This window comes from Alligator mississippiensis, chromosome 2 (genome assembly GCF_030867095.1).
Source record: "Alligator mississippiensis isolate rAllMis1 chromosome 2, rAllMis1, whole genome shotgun sequence".
Classification (NCBI taxonomy): Eukaryota; Metazoa; Chordata; order Crocodylia; family Alligatoridae; genus Alligator; species Alligator mississippiensis.
Window position 1 is genome coordinate 156,144,341 of NC_081825.1, and position 20,232 is coordinate 156,164,572.

The 20,232-nt window shown below is 48.0% G+C and overlaps 1 protein-coding gene and 1 long non-coding RNA gene across 3 annotated transcripts; one reads left to right on the forward strand and one right to left on the reverse strand.

Annotated features, from left to right (window-relative positions):
• Positions 1-9,170: 9,170 nt before the first annotated feature.
• On the reverse strand, positions 9,171-17,357 carry LOC132248626 (uncharacterized). Of its 2 annotated transcripts, XR_009459932.1 has the most exons (4): positions 17,045-17,357; positions 16,458-16,561; positions 13,704-13,857; positions 9,171-9,372 (listed from the first exon to the last, which is right to left on the reverse strand). It is a non-coding gene; the product is annotated as an uncharacterized LOC132248626 (long non-coding RNA). The 2 variants fall into 2 exon arrangements; XR_009459933.1 differs by lacking the exons at positions 16,458-16,561; positions 17,045-17,357 and adding an exon at positions 14,294-16,443.
• Positions 17,358-17,496: 139 nt separating this feature from the next.
• ATOH1 (atonal bHLH transcription factor 1) lies at positions 17,497-19,231 on the forward strand. Its single transcript, XM_059721370.1, has one exon. It carries the CDS (start codon positions 17,841-17,843, stop codon positions 18,738-18,740), a length of 900 nt encoding a protein of 299 aa, XP_059577353.1. The 5' UTR covers positions 17,497-17,840; the 3' UTR covers positions 18,741-19,231.
• The last annotated feature ends 1,001 nt before the right edge of the window (positions 19,232-20,232 follow it).

Below are 20,232 nucleotides of genomic sequence, written 5' to 3' on the forward strand. Positions count from 1 at the left end.
TTCCATAGTTGACATCCTGCACCTGATGAAGTAGGTGCCATCCTGCCCCACCTTCCATCACTGTTCCAGTGGTGTCACTGATAAGCTACATTTTACAAGTTTTGTAATAGTTGCCATCCCTACAATTTGTAGCTTGGACTCTGCAAGTTAAGCTGAGTTTTTTCCTTCTCACATATTGAGCATAATCATTTTACAACTCATGTCTTTACTGAGGCTTCTGTGCCTCCTTGAGTGCCTGCAGTAGGTTTACACAGGTGAAACAGATTAGCTGTCTAATTGAAAGCTAAGAAACAGTGATCCACAAGAAGGATGAAGTAGGATCTTTTCTGAAAAAAGTAACAATGCACTGATTTAGCTTCTAATGGAGCAGGAAGGCTGAAGATACCCCTGGAACTGGCTGAGAAGGTAGTATTTTATATAGTCATTCTTTTAACTAGAAGTACAAAATAGAGAAACTTTCAAATGTTGTTTGGTTATCTCTAAGCACAGGTATCTTAAATACCTTTAAACATACCAGGTATTAATGCTGAGAATGGAATGTTCATTATTATATGACTTGTAACTGTCTATTTTAGTTAGTGGCTTGAATTAATTGAATGACTACCTTTAATTACTTCCTAGGAACAAACTGAGAACTTGACATCAGACAATTAAGATATTGAGCAAAATACTGGAATTTACACAGTTGAAACAATACTAATTATGTGTTCATTCTGCTTCAAGTGTTTTCTCCATTAATATACATGAGATGAAATTTTATGTTTCTAATAATACATTTTTTAAACTTTTCCATTACACAGTATCTGGTGGTCAGTAGGAGCCTGTCATCCTATTATTTGTTAAAAAAATCTTCTTAGTGTTTTAATTATTCTCCTTGGAGAGCTCGCTCTCTTTTAAATGTGCTGATAACATCATTTTCACAGATAAGCTAGGATGAGTAAGAGCAATGTGACTGTGTTCTGACAATGGCTGCTTTGAATATGTGCTTAACTCGATTCCCTATGGATATTATGGGCCTCAGTCTCATTTTGTGAAATAGGTGAAATTAAACATGGATTTAGATCAGTTGCTAAACTGAGAATGGACTGCTGAATCCGGGTGTCAGGATGGTGTTTAACCTCTCCGGGCCCTCAATTGTCAAAGGAATGCTTTAAAACTGCTTTTGCCTCATCTCACTTTCGGATTATTTCTTCCACCGCCACCGCCACCCCCTCTTGGGACAGCTTTTCCTTTTGAATCAGTGTTTGACTCATGTTTTGGTTGTTTGGATCTGTCTAGCTGACTGGCTGCTCCACACGGAGCGGCTTCATTTTACCTATTGTTTCCTCTTGCCCACCCCTCGCCATGCAGGAGATAGACGCGTGTTGCGGGCTGTGCCAAGACGGCAGGCCTGATGCTAAGATGGCATGGCACCGGGGTTTCTCTTTCCTTTCTTTATTAGCCAGCTGGAAGGCTGATATTGTTACACTAGCGGTTTGGCTTTGGCATCTTGCTCAAGTGGTCTTTGGTAACTAGAAATGCAAAACTCTAGTAGTCTTGGTTCAGAAATGATACCCTTTATTAGACCTAGTAGGAAATATTTTTCTGCAAGCTTTTAGACATGCATGCCTTTCCTCGGGCTCAGGGAAAATTATGGATGGTAAAAAGTCCCCAAAGGTAGAAAATAAACGTCATGCTTGCCCTTTGGTGACTAGGGCAGGCTTGTGTGCAATGCCCGGCCGCTGCTTGTGCCTGAGCCCCCGTGGCCCAGCTGGTGGCGCTGTGGTATCACTGAGGCGGGCAGCCCGCCAGTGTCCACCTGCACCTCGGCGGAGTGCGCGGGCGGGCTCCTGGGGCGCCGCTTCAGTGACACAGCCCTGCAGTAGCACTGGCTCCTCTCAGGAGCGTGGCAGGAACCATGTCCCGGCTTTAACTCTTCCCCTGGCACGGCAGTTTTGCTTCCAAGCGGGCAGGGTGGAAAGATGCGGCGATTACAGCGCAGGCTGACAGATCGCTGCAGCGCGCGCTGTGCTGGGAGACTCCTCTCCGCGCTCCCTCAGGGGGAGGCCATTCATTCGTGTCCTGGGAAGAGAGCCCGAGCCCAGACTGTCCCCTCTGAGCAGGGGATGGGGTCTATGCAGGGACATCCCGCCCACACACACACACACACTCGAGCCCCCCCGAGCCTTTGTGGGAGGCTGCGGCTGCCCTGCGCGGGGGTCTCCCGGGCTCGGGTAGCCCCCTGCGGCGGCTGCAAGCGGCAGCCGCGGGGCTTTGCCGGGCCGACTCCGAGCAAGTTTCCCGCCGCCTCCAGCAGGAGGAAAGAACCAGAAAAGGGCTCGTGGCACCTCCCCGAAGCCCCCGCCACGTGGGGGCGGCCCGGGGGAAGCCGTGGGGGACAAGGGGGCGGCGCGGGCGGGGGCGCCCCCTCGAAGCGCTTTCTTTCGGGCCCCGGCGAGGGTCACCGCCGGGCGGGTGTGTGCCGGGGTGCCCGGGCCCGCCCTCGCACAAGCACGCGGGGCTCGGGATGGTAGGGCTGGATTTCCAGGGAGACAGGCCTGGGTTTGCTGCTATGCAGACTGAATAATGTTGGAAGCCAACATCGTGTCACATTTTGTGTGCGCTCTGCAAAGAGCCATCCGAGCGTTGCGAATGGGACACAGACTGCCATTGTCCCGGGGACACTTTAATAACCCACACCTACAATATCCAACCTGTTGTTGGGATAGGGACAATCCTGGGACACAAAACCCACCAGAGGGGCTGCAGGGAAGGCAGCCGTGGGGAGACCCGGCCCCAGGCGCCACAGACCCGCTCTTCGCCCCTCTCACTGAGCACATAGCACCCGCGCCGGGCTGCTGAATCGCTGTGTGTCGGGGGGGGGACTTGAAGTCACACACGCGCGCACACATATGCATACACACAGGCCCATACACACGTGCACTCACGCACACATACTCACAGACACCCGTACACCCAGACACACACATACGCGCGCACACCCGTACACACACGCATACACACCCACATGCCCGTACACACAGAGACACCCCCGTGCACACACACGAGGGCTCCCCTGCAGCGCTGGCGGAGGGGCTGGCGGCGCCTGGCTCGGCTCCCCTCAACCCCGGGGCTCAGCGCCCCGGCCTCTGCCCGCTTCAGCGCGGGTGCCCTGCCCTGCCCTGCCCTGCTCCGCGGCTCGCTGCGACCCTCCCGCGCCCACTTAGGAAAACCGCCCTGGAGTCCTTCCCGCTGCCCCTGCCCTGGAGAGGCGGGGCGGGGCGCCGGCTCCCGCGGCGGTCAAGCCGCTGCTCTCTGCCCCGGCGCAGCAGCCGAGGGACCGGGTTATGTAGCTAATCGGCCGATCGCGTTTCAAAGCCCTCGGGGAAGCTCCCCGGGGCCCCAGGCTGCAGGCAGGGGAAGCGCTGAGAGCACAGCGGCCCGGTGTCAGCATCAGGCTGCCCGGGGCAGGGGTTTGACACTGCTTCTTATGCAGCGAACCCACTCCCAGGGGTGCTGGGGCACTGCTCTTCACGCACATGCGGCAATCCCCGGCAAGGGGACTGCATGGACCTAGATCACGGCCCTGGGAGACAAGGTCCATGTTTCAGGAAGGGACGGCTTCTCCTCCACATGAACAAGGCAGGATTCCCTTTTTCTCCTACCTTTCTCCCAGCAGGGCAAAGCCCTTTCAAAATAACTGTACCTCTTCTATCAGGAAGCCTCTTTGAGGAGTACTCTCAAGAAGGAGGGAATGACATGTAAATGTGAGATTGAAGTTGCTTCTTCATGTCACTTGCATGTTAGCCCTAGTTTGGCTCTTCTAGGAGACTGTCCTTGCTGTTGCCCCCATGTGCTGTTGGGCCCCACCTGAGTGCTTTGAATGGAGTTAGTGGAAGCCTAGGATCCGTCCCTAGGAATTCCTTTGCATTGAAACCAGTTTTAACATGTTTATTTTCCTGGAATATTGCAAACAGCATGAGTGCCACACCGGTGCTGCCATACAGTCAGGGTTTGAATTTCACTTTGACTCTTCCGGGGCAGGGGGGTCTGCAAAAAAAACTGGGCTGCCCATCACGATGCCCTAATAAAATCAGAGACAACCCCCCCACCCCCACCCCTGATTTTCAAATCTTACAGGGGGGCTCTTGTCTCTTATGGGAGAGTTTAGCCCCCTCCCCCGAGCTCCCCCCATAATTTGAACCCTACATACGGTACAGGTTCCTACCTCCCTCCTTGCGTAAACAGAGTGCCCAAAGACCACAGCTCCAGGGCACATGCAGAGTACAGACCTCCTGGCAGATAGGTTCTCACGAATCCATTTCAGGTGGATTTACACCAGTCCCCTTGCTCCTACAAGCCACTGCAGGGATCAAGAAATAGAATTTAGCTCATAATCACCAATATTCTAATTCAAATGGTATTTGTGATTGTAGTGACTCACAGGGCTGGTCCCTACATGGAGGGGTATGCACTTGTAGAGGCACAAAAAGCAGCAGCACAAATTTGTGCTGCTGCTTTGTGCCCCATCGCACGCTCTGCATGTGAGTGTCAGTGTGCAGCAAATTGTCCTGGGTAGGGGAGGCTGGCGCTAGCACCTGTGATGGCCCCATCAGGATTACCTGGTGTCTTGGTGCAACAGGGGCACAGATCCTGTAGCACAGAGCCTGGCCAACAGGCAGTATTGCTCTGGATGGCTAGCCCGCTGTTTGTTCTGGTGCACACTGCTGACCAATGCTTTGTGCCGCTTTTTTCCCTGGATTAATCTTTAATTAAACCGCCCACAATTATTTATCACAGCTATCCTTTTCAAATGTGGTTTGATACACTTCAGTGGGACAAGAGAAACTATTGCAATCTCTTTTGTATACGACACTTCTATCTTTTTTTTATTTGAAGGCCACAAACTACTTTAAGTGAGAACCCACTGCAACCAGTAATGGGATTCTTTTTTTTCTATTCATGAAGGCAGCAAGCAAACAGAGAGAGTGGAAGGGAAACAAGCATTCAACAGTAATTTCTAAAAAAAATCTTCTGGAAAAACAGAGGGAAAGATATGTCAAAATCAAAGCCATCTCAGCAAAGAAGTGTTCAGTTGGTAATCTAGGATGGGATGATGCTGTGTTATTGACTTTCTCTAGCATTTGCCTGTCTGTAAACTAATCCAAGTTTCTGGAAGCTTGTCTGGGTGATGGCGCAATAGAATTTTCTTCTGGATAGAAAAATGCCTGGGGTAGGTCTATCAGTAAATAAGAGGTTGGGGAACAAAGTATGCCTGCTTGGAGGAAGATTAATATTTGGGCAAGCAAAACGAATTTCACTGGGCAGGCAGGGCCTTGAGGGAATAGAGGGTTTTGATCTAGGGAAGGAGTCAGGTTCAGATTTTGTTAGCTGGGGGATTGAACTGAGCCACTTGTCCCTAGGGCAGGTTGCAGTTACTCAATTAACGTTTTTTCCTTTGAAAACACCACCTAGTTTCCTCCCTGCTTGGCTGCAGACATGGTGCCTCTTCTCTCAAATGAACCTGAGAATTTTCAAAATATTGGGTTAGCAAAAAGGTGATTGTGAGAGAAGACCCAATAGCCTGGTGATGCAGGCACTTGCCAGGAATGTGAGAGACTCAAATTTAAGTCTGTCATTTGAATTTAAGCAAGGGTTTGAATACAAGTCTCCTGTATCCCAGGTGATTGTTCTGAACTAGGGGCCAATGTAAGGTCATATTCTTTCCCTTTCTCCCCCTGCCCAAACCCCCAGGTTAGATGGTAAGTTATATCCTGGACCTAAAACATTTCCAACAAAAGTTTCATTAAAATTAGTACACTTCTAGAAAGTTCTAGTTTGGATAAATCATTATTTTTCCCCATGAATAAAAAGAATGAGGAAAATTTTCCATATTTCATTTCTACTTAGACCTATGCAATGTGTAGCAAATCAGTGGCAGGGGAGTGCTGATGGCACCCAATTACATTATACTCTAATGGACTGGATGGCAGGAATTATAGTTTTGAAAAAAATAAATTGCATTTAAAAACAGAATCGTTGAAAGAAAAACTCCTTTTTAAAACTTGTATATAAAGCTTAATTTATTTATAGACTCAAAAGCTACATTTATTTATTTATTTATACACTGTAAATTGACTACCTTATCACATGGTTTTATTACTTAAAATATATTTATTACTAGCATACTGAAAACACATTATAATTTTCTTCATTAAAATGTTTGACAAAACAAATATAACAGGAAGTGCTTACGAAGTATTTTATTACAGTAGTACCTACTAGAATGAGACCTCTAGGTACAATACACACACACATAATAGAAATAGTCTCTGCCCAAAAGAGCTTACAATAGAAACAGAAAGCAAAAGTGGGAGAAATAGTATTATTGCCATTTCCCAGAAGAGAAACTGAAGCATAAAAGAAAAATAGTCTGTTGCATGGCCATAAACTGATCTACAGATCTCTTGAGTCCAAGTCCAGGGCTCAAAGCACAAAGCAACCCTCCTTCTCAAAGGAAAATCTCCAGATTTAACCCTACTTTCTATTCTTGTATTCTCTGTTAATTGTCCTCTGAGATCCCAATTGTGGGGTGAGATTGGATATACCCCCCCAGCAGTATACAGCCTAACCTAAAATTTTGTCCACAATTTATTTGGGCCTCTCTGGAATACTCATCCTTGCTTCCTTTCTCCTCTGTTTTCCCACCCTGTTCCCCTCCACACACAAATAGTCTTTTTCCTAAGGTTGACAGAGCCTTTGGTCTGAAGTACTACCTGAATAGTCTTTAGGTCACAATCCAGATCTCAGTAGTCACATCTACACACGACATTTACTGTGGAACTGTCTAATTAGCTCTGCAGGAAAGTCTCAGTGTCTATACATGCTGCCCTATTAGGCCGCAGGAAACTAATTTACTCCGCTGCAAGTTAGTACTTGTAAATATAAGTACTATATACCATGGCAGCATTTTTAATGCACAGCAATGCACATGTAGACACTGACAGGGCTGGCTGGGGCACAAGGGTGCTTCAGTGCAGAGCTGCCTGCCACCTAGCCTTGCACTGGAGCACCCTTGTGCCCCAGCCAGCCCCTCCGCAGCATGTTGAGCCAGGCTGAAGCAGCGTTGGGCTAGCAGATTGACCCCTTGGGCCCCCTGCCGGCTGGGGTTGCTGTGACCTGGCTCAACGTGCTGCCATCCCAGGCACATTTGAAGACACGACACCCAGCAGCAATCAAGTCCAGCGTGATATGCACTGGAGCTTTTTCGTTTGCATTAATTTCACGTGTAGATGTGCCCAGTGAACCTTAGCAGTATCTTTTTTTCATTTCTGCTTCTGATTCTAGTCATGTATATGAATGTTTCAGAACCATTAAACATTTTAGTTTAATTCTTCAAATGAAAGGAAGAAGGGTTTTGGGGGGTTTTTTGGTTTGTCCCCTATTCTGTCCTGTACCATCTCTTGGACTTAAGGTCTGCAGCATCATTTGATAACTCATTACAACTGCTGTGGTACTCATGGTATGGTGTTAAATTTAACTGTTCAAATATCACTGCTGAAAGCCTGATCTTGCAAGATGCTGAGTGAGTTATGGTGATGATAAGTGCTCCAACTCTCACTAACTTCAGTAGGACTGTATATGTTGGGCAATCTGCAGGAGACTCCTAGGACTTGGAGAGTAAAGTTCTGAAAAAGAATTGAATTCTAGCAATTCTGTGAAGGAAAAATATTTTTAAATGATGGCTGTGACAATCTTTGAATCTAACCTAATACACACTCAAAGTACTAATGAATTAATAAGGATGTTCACTTATATGCAGTCCTCCTTTTATCTTTAAAGTAAGCAACCTGTGTAGCAGAAAGTAAACTGTGGGATCTGGCCAAGAGCAGGGGCCTTCTCTTAGCTGTTTTCAGGCAATAAGTGTGAACAAATAGTAAATACACTTACAGTCCCCCAACCTGCAAATCTGGGTCAAATGGCTCACGCATGCAGATGGCTTTGCATTGTTGGGGTTATGCTGGTTTTACTGGAACTACTCACATAAGTAAATGCTACATATGGGAGAAATGGTTTGAAAAATCTGGCCTTAATTTAGGTACAATTAAAAATGGAGAATGGATTATAAATGAACAAGTTTTCATTGAGCAGTTATATTTCATGTGTGTGTGCACACAAACATGAACATGAACCAAATTTACAGTCTAACCTGTATTAATTTGAAAACTTTAATCTTACATTATTCTGAACAAATGATGTGTTCTTAACTGATCTTTATTTATACTGTAGATGAAGTTAAGAATTACGCTTACATACAGAGTACATGCAAAGCTGTTGTGCTTCTCTATAAAACTGTAGCCTTGGAATTTTGTATATGAACAGCTAATGGAAATATATAGGGTAAATCTGTATTTAGAATTCTCTGAATGTATGTACATTACTGTAAATTTTTTCAAAGATATCTATATAAGTTAGTGTTGCAATTCAGTGAGAATTGGAAACCTGAATCACTTGTGGCTTTATAAAACAAACAAAATATTTTTGCCACTACTCAGAGGGATAATATGATACTTCAGAAACCCATTGCTCTGTATATGTATATGTCTGCTAGGCACACACACGCATGCAGAGTCAATGTCAAAGTTGCCTTTGCAAATCCCATGCTGATCAAAGTCACAGTTGCCTTTTCTAATCCCATGCTGGTCTATTATGAAAATTCTGTCCCATATTTAACTATATTGAGAACTTGATGGTTAGATAAAGGAAATAATCTAGGGGTTTGTGTAAGGCTCTGAGATGCTGCTTTAGTATCTGAATTATATTGTCTCTCTTCCCTCTAGGGAGGGGAAAAAAGTCAAACAAGTTTTTAATCTGTGGCAATACCACAGAGCAGTGTGGGACATGCTGATTTTAAATACTGATTTTTAATGTGCAATTAGACTACAAAGGTGGGGTTACACTAATAATTATCATCAAATTTATCTCAGATCCATGTTCTATGGTATACTTTTAGACCATGTGGCAAGTTTCTTTATCCAAATTATAGTCGTCTCTTTTTAAACAACTTAGTTTTTATGCACATAGACTGACATTGTTCCAGATCTATGTTTCTAACTTGCTACTTAATTGGACAAATGACTTGTAGAAGTAAATGGAAATTCTATTAAAGAGCAAGAGGAATGCGCCCAAAATGTGTTTCAATATTTTTTTGTTTTATTTTTCCCCCTTTGAAAGCTTTGATACTTTCCTGGAAAAAGAAGGTTCATCTTCAAGGCTTGATACATTCTTGCTATTGTACAGTAATGTTTCAGACCGGTGTGCTTATGTTTCCGATTCCTGTGAAGTTCTCTTTGCAACAGGGCGTGCCTTGAATCACATCAAAAGAACCCAGTTCTACAAAAGAAAAAAAGAAACTCAAGTAGGCTTGAACATACAAAGAGAGAGAGAAAGAGAAGAGAAAAGGGCTAGGCAGTGTTGAATACAAAATGAGTTAGCCAACCCCAGGAGTCCTTCATCACTTACATTTATCTTATTCTGGGAGAGTAGAGCTAAACCCAACCCTGACACAAACCACCCACTGCCTTTGACTTTGACTCTGCGTGCATGTGTGTGCATAGCGGATATATACATATATAAAGTAATGGGTTTCAATGAAGTATTATATTTTCCCTTTGAGTGGTGTCGAAATAGTTTTTAAAAAAGAAGCCACAAGTGAATTTAAAGATATCTACTTTTAATTTCAAAGAACACTGTAAAGTATTCTAGTTGCAAAAATGAGCATTTTGAATCGTCTCTATTTTTAATGAGTGTTTTTAGGTGGAGGTAATACCAACATGCTGGCTTGTCTGAGATGAGTCTGACAACTTCTTACTCTGTCCTCCCCTGTGTAAAATATTTGTTTAGGTAGTTGCAAAAGCTTTAAATATCAAGCAAATCAAAGAATACATCCATTCACTTTAGTAGGAGTTTTATGTACTCAAAGAATGCAGAATAGGTCCTTTGTAAGTTGGGTAAGGAGAGATGTAAAAGCATGTATCTGGGGATAGAGATAGAGTACAGTCAGCTCCCACTGAAGCTGACTTCTATGTTTGCTAATATCAGAGCTGGATCTGCTGCATCACCAATTGAGATGTGATCCAATATCATGCACAATGATACTGTCTTTACTGGAAACTGAAGGTTCTCAGAATTTTCCAGGATCAGGTCCTGAATTAATATGTAGTTTCTAAAACTGAATCCAAGTGTATAACTTAACTTTAAAATAATCTATTACTGTTTTAACACTTTTTTTCCAAAATGCAGTAGGAGTTTCATGTAACTAAATGTTCAACAGAGGCCTGATCTACCATTAGTTCTACAGCTATATATGTTAGGAGAAATAACATATCTTTTGTCTCTAAGGCCTTGAGGGTAGGGATTTTATTAACAGCACTACCTGTGTCCCTAGCAATCAGAAGTATCACATGTATTTTGCAATAACCTGGCAAAGCTCCCATTTCCTTTAAGGATCTGACCCAGCATCTATGTATCAAATCACTTTCAGTCCCAATGCCCTCGATTCTGCAAACATTTGTGCACATGATTACGTGAGTCTCTGAAATTAATCTTGTTGATTTCTAAGGGATTACTCTTACAAAATAACCCTGTATTTAAGTTTTAGGTTGTGACTCAGGGGACACAAAAATGATCAGGAGGAAAACAATGACATCAATAAGATTATAATTGGTTAATAAAAGCTATTGTACAGTGTGGCAGAGAGAAGACTTGTTTGTAGATATATATATGCAAATAAACCTTTGACCTCAATTATAACATAGCTGTTGACTTTGTCATTAGTTTTTTATCCCATCCCTGTTAGAAAATTCATGTATACAAATGTAGCAGGAAAGCTCAGTGAGCAAGAAAGTAAATGCTTGTATTAAAAACAAGAATTGAGTACCACCATAGATTTTTCAATAGATTTTAGAATCTAAATCTGCAATAAATGGTAACTTTCCATGTTCTCATATGCTGTGCAAACAGTTTATTGTGCAAGACAGGTAAAACCAGGGCCTCGAAAGGTAGCAGTACAGTTCAAACACATTAATAAGCCTTCTACATTTCATTACTTTGCCATGATGTTGTTCGTTACTTTTAGCCCATGTTGCAGTTTTTGGTCTCTGTAGGCACACGTATGTGTGCAATTAATGTGACTGAATATACTCCAACTCAATTTGAGCTGGAGTAAACTAATCCTGATGTCACCATCTACACGTGCATTTAAGCTCAGTAATTTACTGCACTGCCAGATACCACTTGTATCTGATGGGACTATCCAGCAGCACAGTAAATTGGTCTACTGCACTCTAATTTCTGCACACATGTAGACTTGATACTTTACTGAACAGCACAATAATCTGCTACGCAGTAAAGTATCTTGTGTAGATGTGCCCGTGTTATGCTTTCCCCTTCCCTTCTTAGCTTGAAAATTCTTTGCCTGTTCCAAAAAAACATGTTTGTCTTGGGGGTCATACTAAGCCTCTAGTTTTATGCTAAATCATACTGTTCACTTAAGTAAAGCATTTGTAGTGTGTGGATAATCTCATGGTTAATGGCACTGTTGGGCTTTTAAGTTAAAAGTGTCAGCGTAGATATGCCACATTTAATTTTTTTTCTTAGAAGCCACTTTGGGAGCTGTTCTGACTTGAAACCAAAAAAAAGATTTCAGTGTGACAGAGAGAAAGCTGTCACACCAACTTTTGTACATCATCTTGAATCAGGACTAATCATTTCCTTTTTCTCTTAAGCAATCCTGAGAAAATACTTGTGAGTTTTATTTGTTGTTTTAAAAGTAGTCCAGGCTACTTTTGAAGTCATGTGACACATTATAAGGAGTCTCCCAATAAAGGATTTGGACACCTGAATTCTGCATAAATCCGAAACTGCCTTCCAAAACCCCCCACCACTGGTGGCAAAACTCCATAGATGATTTACTCTTTAATTTCAAGGTTACCCAGGCACCAAGATTTACATGTTTGTGTATGTCTAGACATTAACAGGGCCCATCTCATGCCTAAATCTAATCAGGGTTCAGAAACAAGGCATTCTCCATTTACAGTCCTTGAGGGACTCTGTTGGGCAAGCCCAGTAGATATACAGATGGGACTGGGCTCCTTCCAATCTGCCATTTTAGAACACATCCAGAGGAGGAAGAAAAGGTAGCAGGGCCTATAGATTGATGAATCTGGCATTCTCCTGAGAGTTGTGAGTTTGAATGTGTTTGGGCAGAGGAGGAGATTGAACCTCTTTCAATTCCTGCATGAAGGAACCATGAGGCTATTATGAAGGGTACCAGATCATAAAAGAAGTGTCCCCTGCTTAGCTAATGTGCTTACCTTTAGGAAAAGATTGCAGGTTGTGAATCTCTGGGGGATGAAGGCACATAAAGGCAGGGTTTCAGAGGAATGCCTGTGCTTATCACATTATCTTGGCTATCCACAAGCAGCTTCTGACTCAGAGGGGTGGCTATTGTGGGTCCAGTTCTGAGGTGCCTCTTTCATGCATTTTATAGAGAACCTAGATAGCTAACATGAGCTTCTGGGTATTACTCTTGGCCAGGTGCCTTAAAGTTAGGGGTTGCAGCTCTTAACAAACGTTGTCACCAGAATTTTATCAGATCTGGTCTTTAAGAGTTTCTCTTCTTGAACAACTTGGATGTCTCTACAGGGGATGCTTTACTGTGCCTTAGACTAAGACAGCTGCTTCTTTCTCCTTGGGCTTGGGGCCAGCCCTGATCTCCCCATGGCTGGTAAGGAGCTGCCCACAGAACAGGGACATCTCTCCACCCCCTCTCCACCATGCACAGATTGGGGCTTCCCCCCAGAACTGAGACAGCTAGGGCCTGGCATCTGGGAAGCCTGGAGCTCCCCCTGGCTGCTGCAGGGGGACAGAGCAGGGCAGGAGCAGCCCTAGACTGGGCTGCTGTCAGGAACAATTTGCTTCCAGGGCAGGTGCACGTGCAGACATGTGCCCAGGAGTGCTTTAATGAGCTTGAATTTTCTACAGAGAAAATTCAGGCACATTAATTGCATGTGTAGACACACCCCTTGATCCAATAAAAGCTAAAGAAAGACTAATTCCAGTGGGAGTGACGTTCATGGAATGCATAGGAGTGTTAGCTTAGAAATTAAGCCCAGAAAAGACTTCAGGGACAGGAGGCTGGGAGTGCAAGCAGAAGGCAGTCCAGAAAGGAAGGGTCAAATTCAGATGGAGCCATGAAGAGGATTTTGCATATAAAGACCATGGGGAATATAGCCCTATCTTGAAGGATGGATAATTAAGATAAGTAAAGGAATGCACAAACTTTCCTCTTTAGCAAGAAGGGTTTGATGGGACACAGTCAAGTGAAGAATTGTGACGTGTTCGGCTTTTGTGAAACTGAAAAGTTTACAAACTTTTACTGCACTTTAGCCAGGGAGTTATATACCATTGTATGACTGTCCACAAGGGTGGGAGGGTACATTCCTTTAGAAGAAACTGAGACACAGACATGTGACTAGCACTAATAGAATAATGTCATGAAGCTTGGAAGCACAAGGTGGCAAAAAGATACTGTGTGACTCTTCTTAACAGAGGAGATCTCTAGCCCCTCTCCCCCCACACACACATGAACACATACATACACATGTACACACACTTTTAAAAATAAAGTTTTGCAGAATACCACCAGTTTATCCCATGCTTACTTTTCTCCAGAGGGCAGATGGCTTCTCCTGCAACTGGAAATGCATGGCACGTTTGTTCCGAAGTGCTGAACAGGTGCTGAAACTGGCATAGCAGACACAGTCTCAGATGCTCAGCATCTCTCAGTACTTCATTCTTGGTATTAAACTCCTGTTTCTTGAAAAATAAATTGTCTTGTTAGTGGAAAGCCTGGTTATAAGGTGCTGGCTTAATTTTCTTACTATTGTCATAACCCAATGATTTTTAGTGCCTCGGCACATTGGAATTTTCCCGCCACATGAAGCTTTCTTTGCACAGTGGATTTCTCAGCTGCAGAGAGAAAACCCCGGTGCAAAAGAGTTTCCGCCACACGTATGCAAATTTGTGTCCCACTATTGGTCAATTCTAAATTATTCCTACCTGGCGGCTAGCGATTGGTTTGCTAGCCGTATAAAAGGCTAGAGCAGTTTCCGCCCAAGTTGGAGGAGGACCCCTCAACCATCTCGTGGGGAACTCTGTGGAGCCTAGCAAACTCCGCGTGTGTCTTGGAGGAGGACTTAGGGACCTGATCAGACTCTAACCACTCCCCGTCATCGTGGAAATATTGACGTACCCCCGTGTGAAGCGCTCGTGGAGTCATACATCGACGACTCATCTCGGTTCGGTTCGAAGAGAGATCTCACCCCTGTGTGTTTGTGTGCAACTGCAATTCAAGCAAGTTTTCTTCCTGCACTGTGACCATCGGCAGTGTAAGTAAAGCTTTCTTTATACAACCAATACGCTTCCGTGCCTAACTATTCCATCGTGGAAAAACCCCACCTGACGGTCCGGGCTACTGGCCATAGCCTTAGACCGCCCTCGGTCCCGACAACTAAATTTACATGCAAGGAAGAAGAAATGAGAAAAAAGTGTGTGCGCTTATTAAAGAGAGAAAATATATTAGCTACAGAAAAAGGGTGGGGCCACTAAATGATGTAGGCACTAAAATGCAAAATGTAGATCCTCAAACACACTGCTTTTTTTCTTTTCTATTACATTTGTTTATTTGATTTCTATGCCACCCTCCATTAAAAAGGCTCAGGGCACCCTGCAATAAAAACAAGTCATAAGAACAGATAAGACAATCCCCTGGACTCCAGGCCAAACCTTAAACATGTCTACTAAGAGCCTGCCCAAATAAGAAGGTCCTAAACTGAACATAAGGCAGAGCAGGGTGGCACCTTAAACTATAAAAGCCTACTTCTGAAAGATGTTACCAACACTGTGAAAGGGGTGAGAAGGATGGAAATAGGCATCTAACTCAAGGAGAGGGATTAACATTGTTAATCGCAAAAAGAAGTAGGCACCTCCCTGTATCCCCAGGAGACACTGAGGTACCTAAATCCCTCTTGACTATCTGAAACGATTTCCTGCCATTGTTAGCTTCTTGTAGATCTGATTCTAAGTATAGCAACTACATGATTCTGGTTCTAATGCTCCCCATCTACTGTACAGGAGAAGCACCTAACTCAGGGCAGTGGGTTCCACTAAGCAGGTGGGTGCATTTTTTGTTGCTGTTTTATTTTGTTTAAAGAAAAAAAGACATCAGTGTTCAGCTTTGTGACAACCATGTTCTTTAGTAGAGCTAGCTCAAAGTCAACCAAATCATCTCTGCTGTAAAATCACTCTGACTTACATGAATTTTTGGTACAAATGAATCATGTGCATGGTGTTCTGCTTCTATTTATACTGAAATCATATGAGACTAGCAGAATTGGGTCCTTAGCTGAAAGATATATAAAATCCCATGGATGTAAGGAGTTTCCTACTGAAACAGGAATGGGTTTAAAATGGTAATTTATGCCAGCTAAGGTTAAAGTCGATTTAAAATCCTTCATTTAATCTGTTGCCTTCAGAAAAATCTTAGACTGCAGCCCTTTATAGACCTGTAACTTGGGAAGCAGTTTTACAGGTTCTCGTATTCATTGTGTATGACTTTCATGCTCCATATTTCTGTATCTGCCATTATTTTTCCCTGTTTTTGCTGGGCTGAGCCTTCAATTTTTCAAAGATACATATGTGATCTGAAAACGACTTTGAATCTTGCTCCTTTGCACTCTGGAGAGGTGTGGTTTTTTTCTCGTGTGTAGTGGGAAGGAAGGATAGCTGTTGTTATTATTGTCGTTGTCATCCTTGTTGTTCCTTTCGATATAAGAATTAGGCTTTGGATTCTTGTGAAATTGCCTTTTCTAGAGATTTGTCATTGTTTAGTCTTTTGGTACAGAAAATCAGAGCAGGAAAAAAAGTAGTTTCCAGATACTTTTAGTGCCATGCAGCCCTCCCCAGAAAGCTATGCATTATTTGCTTATACAAACAATACCCTGAAAGCGATTACTCACTTAAAGAGGTGTATAATGGTTTCACTAAATCAAAACTAACTTTCGGACATACATGCTCAGCCAAATTATGATATTATAGCAACTACATGAAAAGAACCAAAGCAAACATGGGAACCAAGTGAGAGGCAAACGTTGCCCATTAGGACAGCATTAAAGGGTGAGGCCTCAATGTGAACTATACTTCCATCTTTCCACATGTTAGGGTGAAATCCATGGAAAACACAAAGGTAGAATTTTACAGGCAGCTTAACTTCCCCTGTCTTCCCCCACTAAGGGCAGAAAGGAGTGGAAAGTGGTTTGCTTTAGGGTTTATCTAAACCAATTATCTAGGTACCCAAGTAATTTTAGCTGTCTTTTAGTTTTGTAAAAAAGGAAAAAACAAAAGAATGTAAACATCACATTATTTTTTTCTTCCTCTGCAAGTTAAATCAGAATTCCACCAGGTTTCATATTCTTGGTCTCTCTCTCTCTCTGATCAGCAGATGAGTTCCCCACAGATATTGCTGTCAGATAAGAAAACAAGCAAGAATAGATCATGGGGCACACGCCTATTTTGTTGGCAAGTCTCTGGCTCTAGGGAGAGGGTTGTTCCCTTTTCCCACCCCACCACCAGTGACTACAGACTCGAGCTGGTCCCTCTCTCCCTCCTTTGAATGTCTCTGTCTGTCCTGAGGGCTGTCGGCTGTAGTCGTGTTGGTCTAAGGACACAGGCAGACCAGGTTCTTTGAGTAAATGCAATATCTTTTATCAGACCAACTAAAAAAATTGTTCTTTGCAAACTTTAGGGCGCAACCACCCTTCTTCAGGCACACAGCGGTTCTCCCTATACCTGAAGGCTTGCACCCAAAAGCTTGCAAAGAACAATTTTACTAGCGATTTAGTTGGTCTGAGATTGTATCTACCAAAAAAACCTGGTCTGCCTGCGCTGGTTTCCTCCCCCTTGCTTTCCTCTCCTCCTAACTTCCCCACTACTTTCTGCTGGCTACCTGAGCGCTTTTCAGTCGGGTGGCCGAGCCGGGAGGCGCAGCCTAGGCTGCTCCCACGGAAACCGTCCCAGGGGCTGAAGGGACTGGAAACGCTAGCGGTGCGGGGGGAGAAGAGCCGAAAGTCCCTGCCAGGTGCCCGCCCGCGCCTGAGGGGAGCGCTCGGCTCTGCCCCCCGGCGGGCGCCGGGCGAGGCAGTGGAGGGCCGGGGCAGCCCCGCCCCACCTCCTGCGCTGCCTGCCTCTGGCACTGGGTCCGGCCCGCGCGCGCCTTTTGTGTAACAGCCCTCCCTGCTCTCCCGAGCGCCGCCGCGACCCAATCCCTGGGCACCGCCCCCCTCCGGAGCCCCGCCCCTGGGCACTCCGGGCCAATCCCTAGGCACCGCCCCGCCCCCCGCCCCACGCGCCCGGGGCACCAGCGCGCGGCGGGTCCCGCGTGCGCCTCGCACGAGCGGCGACACTTCGCTCCCCCCCCCCGCCCGCCCCGGCCCACAGCGACGCGAGCCGAGCCCCTCCCGCCCATTGGCTCCCTGCACGCGCCGGCCCCGCGCGCTCCATTGGCTGAGGCGCCACGCGACCGGCGCGCGGAGGGCGGGAGGCGGAGGGTGGGGCGGTGGAGGCGCGAGGGAGGGGACGGGGACCCTGGCGCGTGCCGCTTCTTAAAGGGGGCGCCTCGCCCGCCGCAACCGGAGAAGCCCGGCGGCACGCGTGTGCGTGCGTGCGTGGGGGCTGCCCGGCACGCACGAGCCGGGACGGCACGGGCCGAGCCGGGACTAGACGGGACGGGCCTGGGGGCCGCGATGAGTAGCCACCTGCGGGCGGGGGAGTGGGCTGAAGGCGGCCTGGAGCTGCCGCTGGAGCCCGGAGCGCTGGGGCCGGAGCCTCCCGGCTGCAGCTTCCCCCCCGCCTGGCTGGGCGTGTGCTGCCCGGCCCGCGCCCCCGAGCCGCCGCGCTACCTGCTGCCCGCGACGCGGCGGGAGCGGGAGCAGGACGAGGAGGAGGCGGGCACCGCCGAGCCGGCCCTGGACGGCGGGAGCAGCCCGGCGGGGAAGCTGGCGGGGCCGGCGGCGGGGCGGGCGCGGGCGGCGGTGAGCGGCGTGCAGAAGCAGCGGCGGCTGGCTGCCAACGCCCGCGAGCGGCGGCGGATGCACGGGCTGAACCACGCCTTCGACCAGCTGCGCAATGTCATCCCCTCCTTCAACAACGACAAGAAGCTGTCCAAGTACGAGACGCTGCAGATGGCGCAGATCTACATCAGCGCGCTGGCCGAGCTGCTGCACAGCCCCGCCGCCTCTGAGCCCCCGGGCAAGGCCGAGCCGCGGCCGCCGCCCTACGAGGCGCCGGGGCCCGGGCCGGCATTGGCGGCCACCCAGCAGCACCAGGCGCAGCCGCCGTCGGCGCCGCAGCCTCCGCAGAGACCCTCGCCCCCGGGCCACGGCCGGACTCGCTTCCCTGCGCAGGCGGCCGCCGGCGGCTTCGCGGTGCAGCTGGACCCGCTGCACTTCCCCGCCTTCCCCGACGGCGCCCTGCTGGCCCGCAAGGCGCCCTCCCCCGCCCTCCTGCTGCCGCAGCCCGGGCCGCCGCCGCCTGCGCCGCCGCCGCTGCTGCCGGAGCGCGGCAAAGCCTCGCCCCGCTCGCACCGCAGCGACGGCGAGTTCTCGCCCCGCTCCCACTACAGTGACTCGGACGAGGCCAGCTAGGGGGCCGGGCCAGCGCGAGGCTGCGGCGGGGGAGAGCCTTGCCCTGCGCGCTGGGGCCGCGGGCCGCACACACGAGTCTTCCGAAGCGCCGAGGCCGCTCGCCCGCGCGTAGCCCCTGCCCTTGCTGGCAAACCCGGCGCTAAGCACTTTATCGGCGGCTCCGAGAGCAAAGAGACCGCACTGCCAAGGGGAGCGGAGCCGCGGCTGCAGGACCCTGGCCTCTGCGACCCCCCACGAACATATCGTGTCAAACGTGGCTGTCCTTTTTTATTATCATTAATTATTATTGTTGTTATTATTATTATTATTTTGCTTTGGTGAAACTAGACCTTTATTTATGACGGAGTGTTTGAGACTCTTCCTGCTTTGATCTTTAAAAAACAAAACCAAAACTCGTTTCTGCCCAGAATATCCTGATTCCCCTTTTAGCTGCGCCGGCTGCCATTGTTCCGTGTAACCGGGGGGGAGCAAATAAATGTGCGGGAACGATCGCTTGGACTGTGCGTTTCTCCGGGGCCCGCCGGACGGGGGGAGCCCAAGAGGAGGCAGGTGACACGCGGCATCGGGCCCGACACACGGCCCCGACCTCCCCTTCTCCGTCCCCAGCACACGCCGGACCCAAGTGAGCTGCACCACGTGGAGACGGGCCGGTTGTCCCCTCCCCGCCCCACGTGCGCCCGGAGGGAGCTGCTCCTGGCCCGTCCCGCGGTGCCCGAGGAAGGGCTGCGGGGAGGCGCTTCCCCAGCTCCCCTGGGCATCACTTGCACCCACGTGGCGGGTCTACCCGGCCCAGGCTCGGGGGGAGCCCGGCGGGAGCGAGCAGGGCTCTCCACGGACGCGGCGGGCCGGCAGGCACAGCCTCCCAGCGGGGCCAGCCCTGGGCGGGCTCTGCCCGGGGCCGAGCCCGCTGTGCTGAGGCAAATGGGCCAGGGAGTCCGCTTGCCACACACACACCTCCTGGCCCGGGGCTGCGATGAGCCCCGCGCTGTGTCAGGGCTCAGTGGTGCTCCTCCCCACGCCCCAGCCAGCAGCACCCCGGGCAGTGGGGGAAGCCCGAGGGCTCGTCCCTCCCGAAGTAGGTGGCGGGGGCTCTCCCGCCCCGCTGCCCCTTCTCCATAGCCCGCCGCTCTCGGCAGGTGAACGAGGCAATCAGTTAAAAGCCGCTCGGAGGTGCGCCCGGAGCCGGCCGCCTCCGCAGGAATAAGGCAGGTGCCAGTGTCACTTTCCAGTCGAGAAACAATGCACCTGTCCCCTTGATAACCTCTTGCCCTGCCGCAGATAAGCATCGGGGATCTTCGGGTTGCTCCAGCGAATGGAGCCACCGCTTCCACATCAGCACTGCCAGGGGTGGGGGTATTTACCCACTCCGCAGGGTGAAAAGTTCAGCAGCTCGGACCTTTCACTTTTTTTTACGAGGGAAAAAAACAAACCCTACAGCTGGGCTTCTAGTTGGGTATTTTTTTCATGGGGTCTAGGAATATCAAGGTTATTC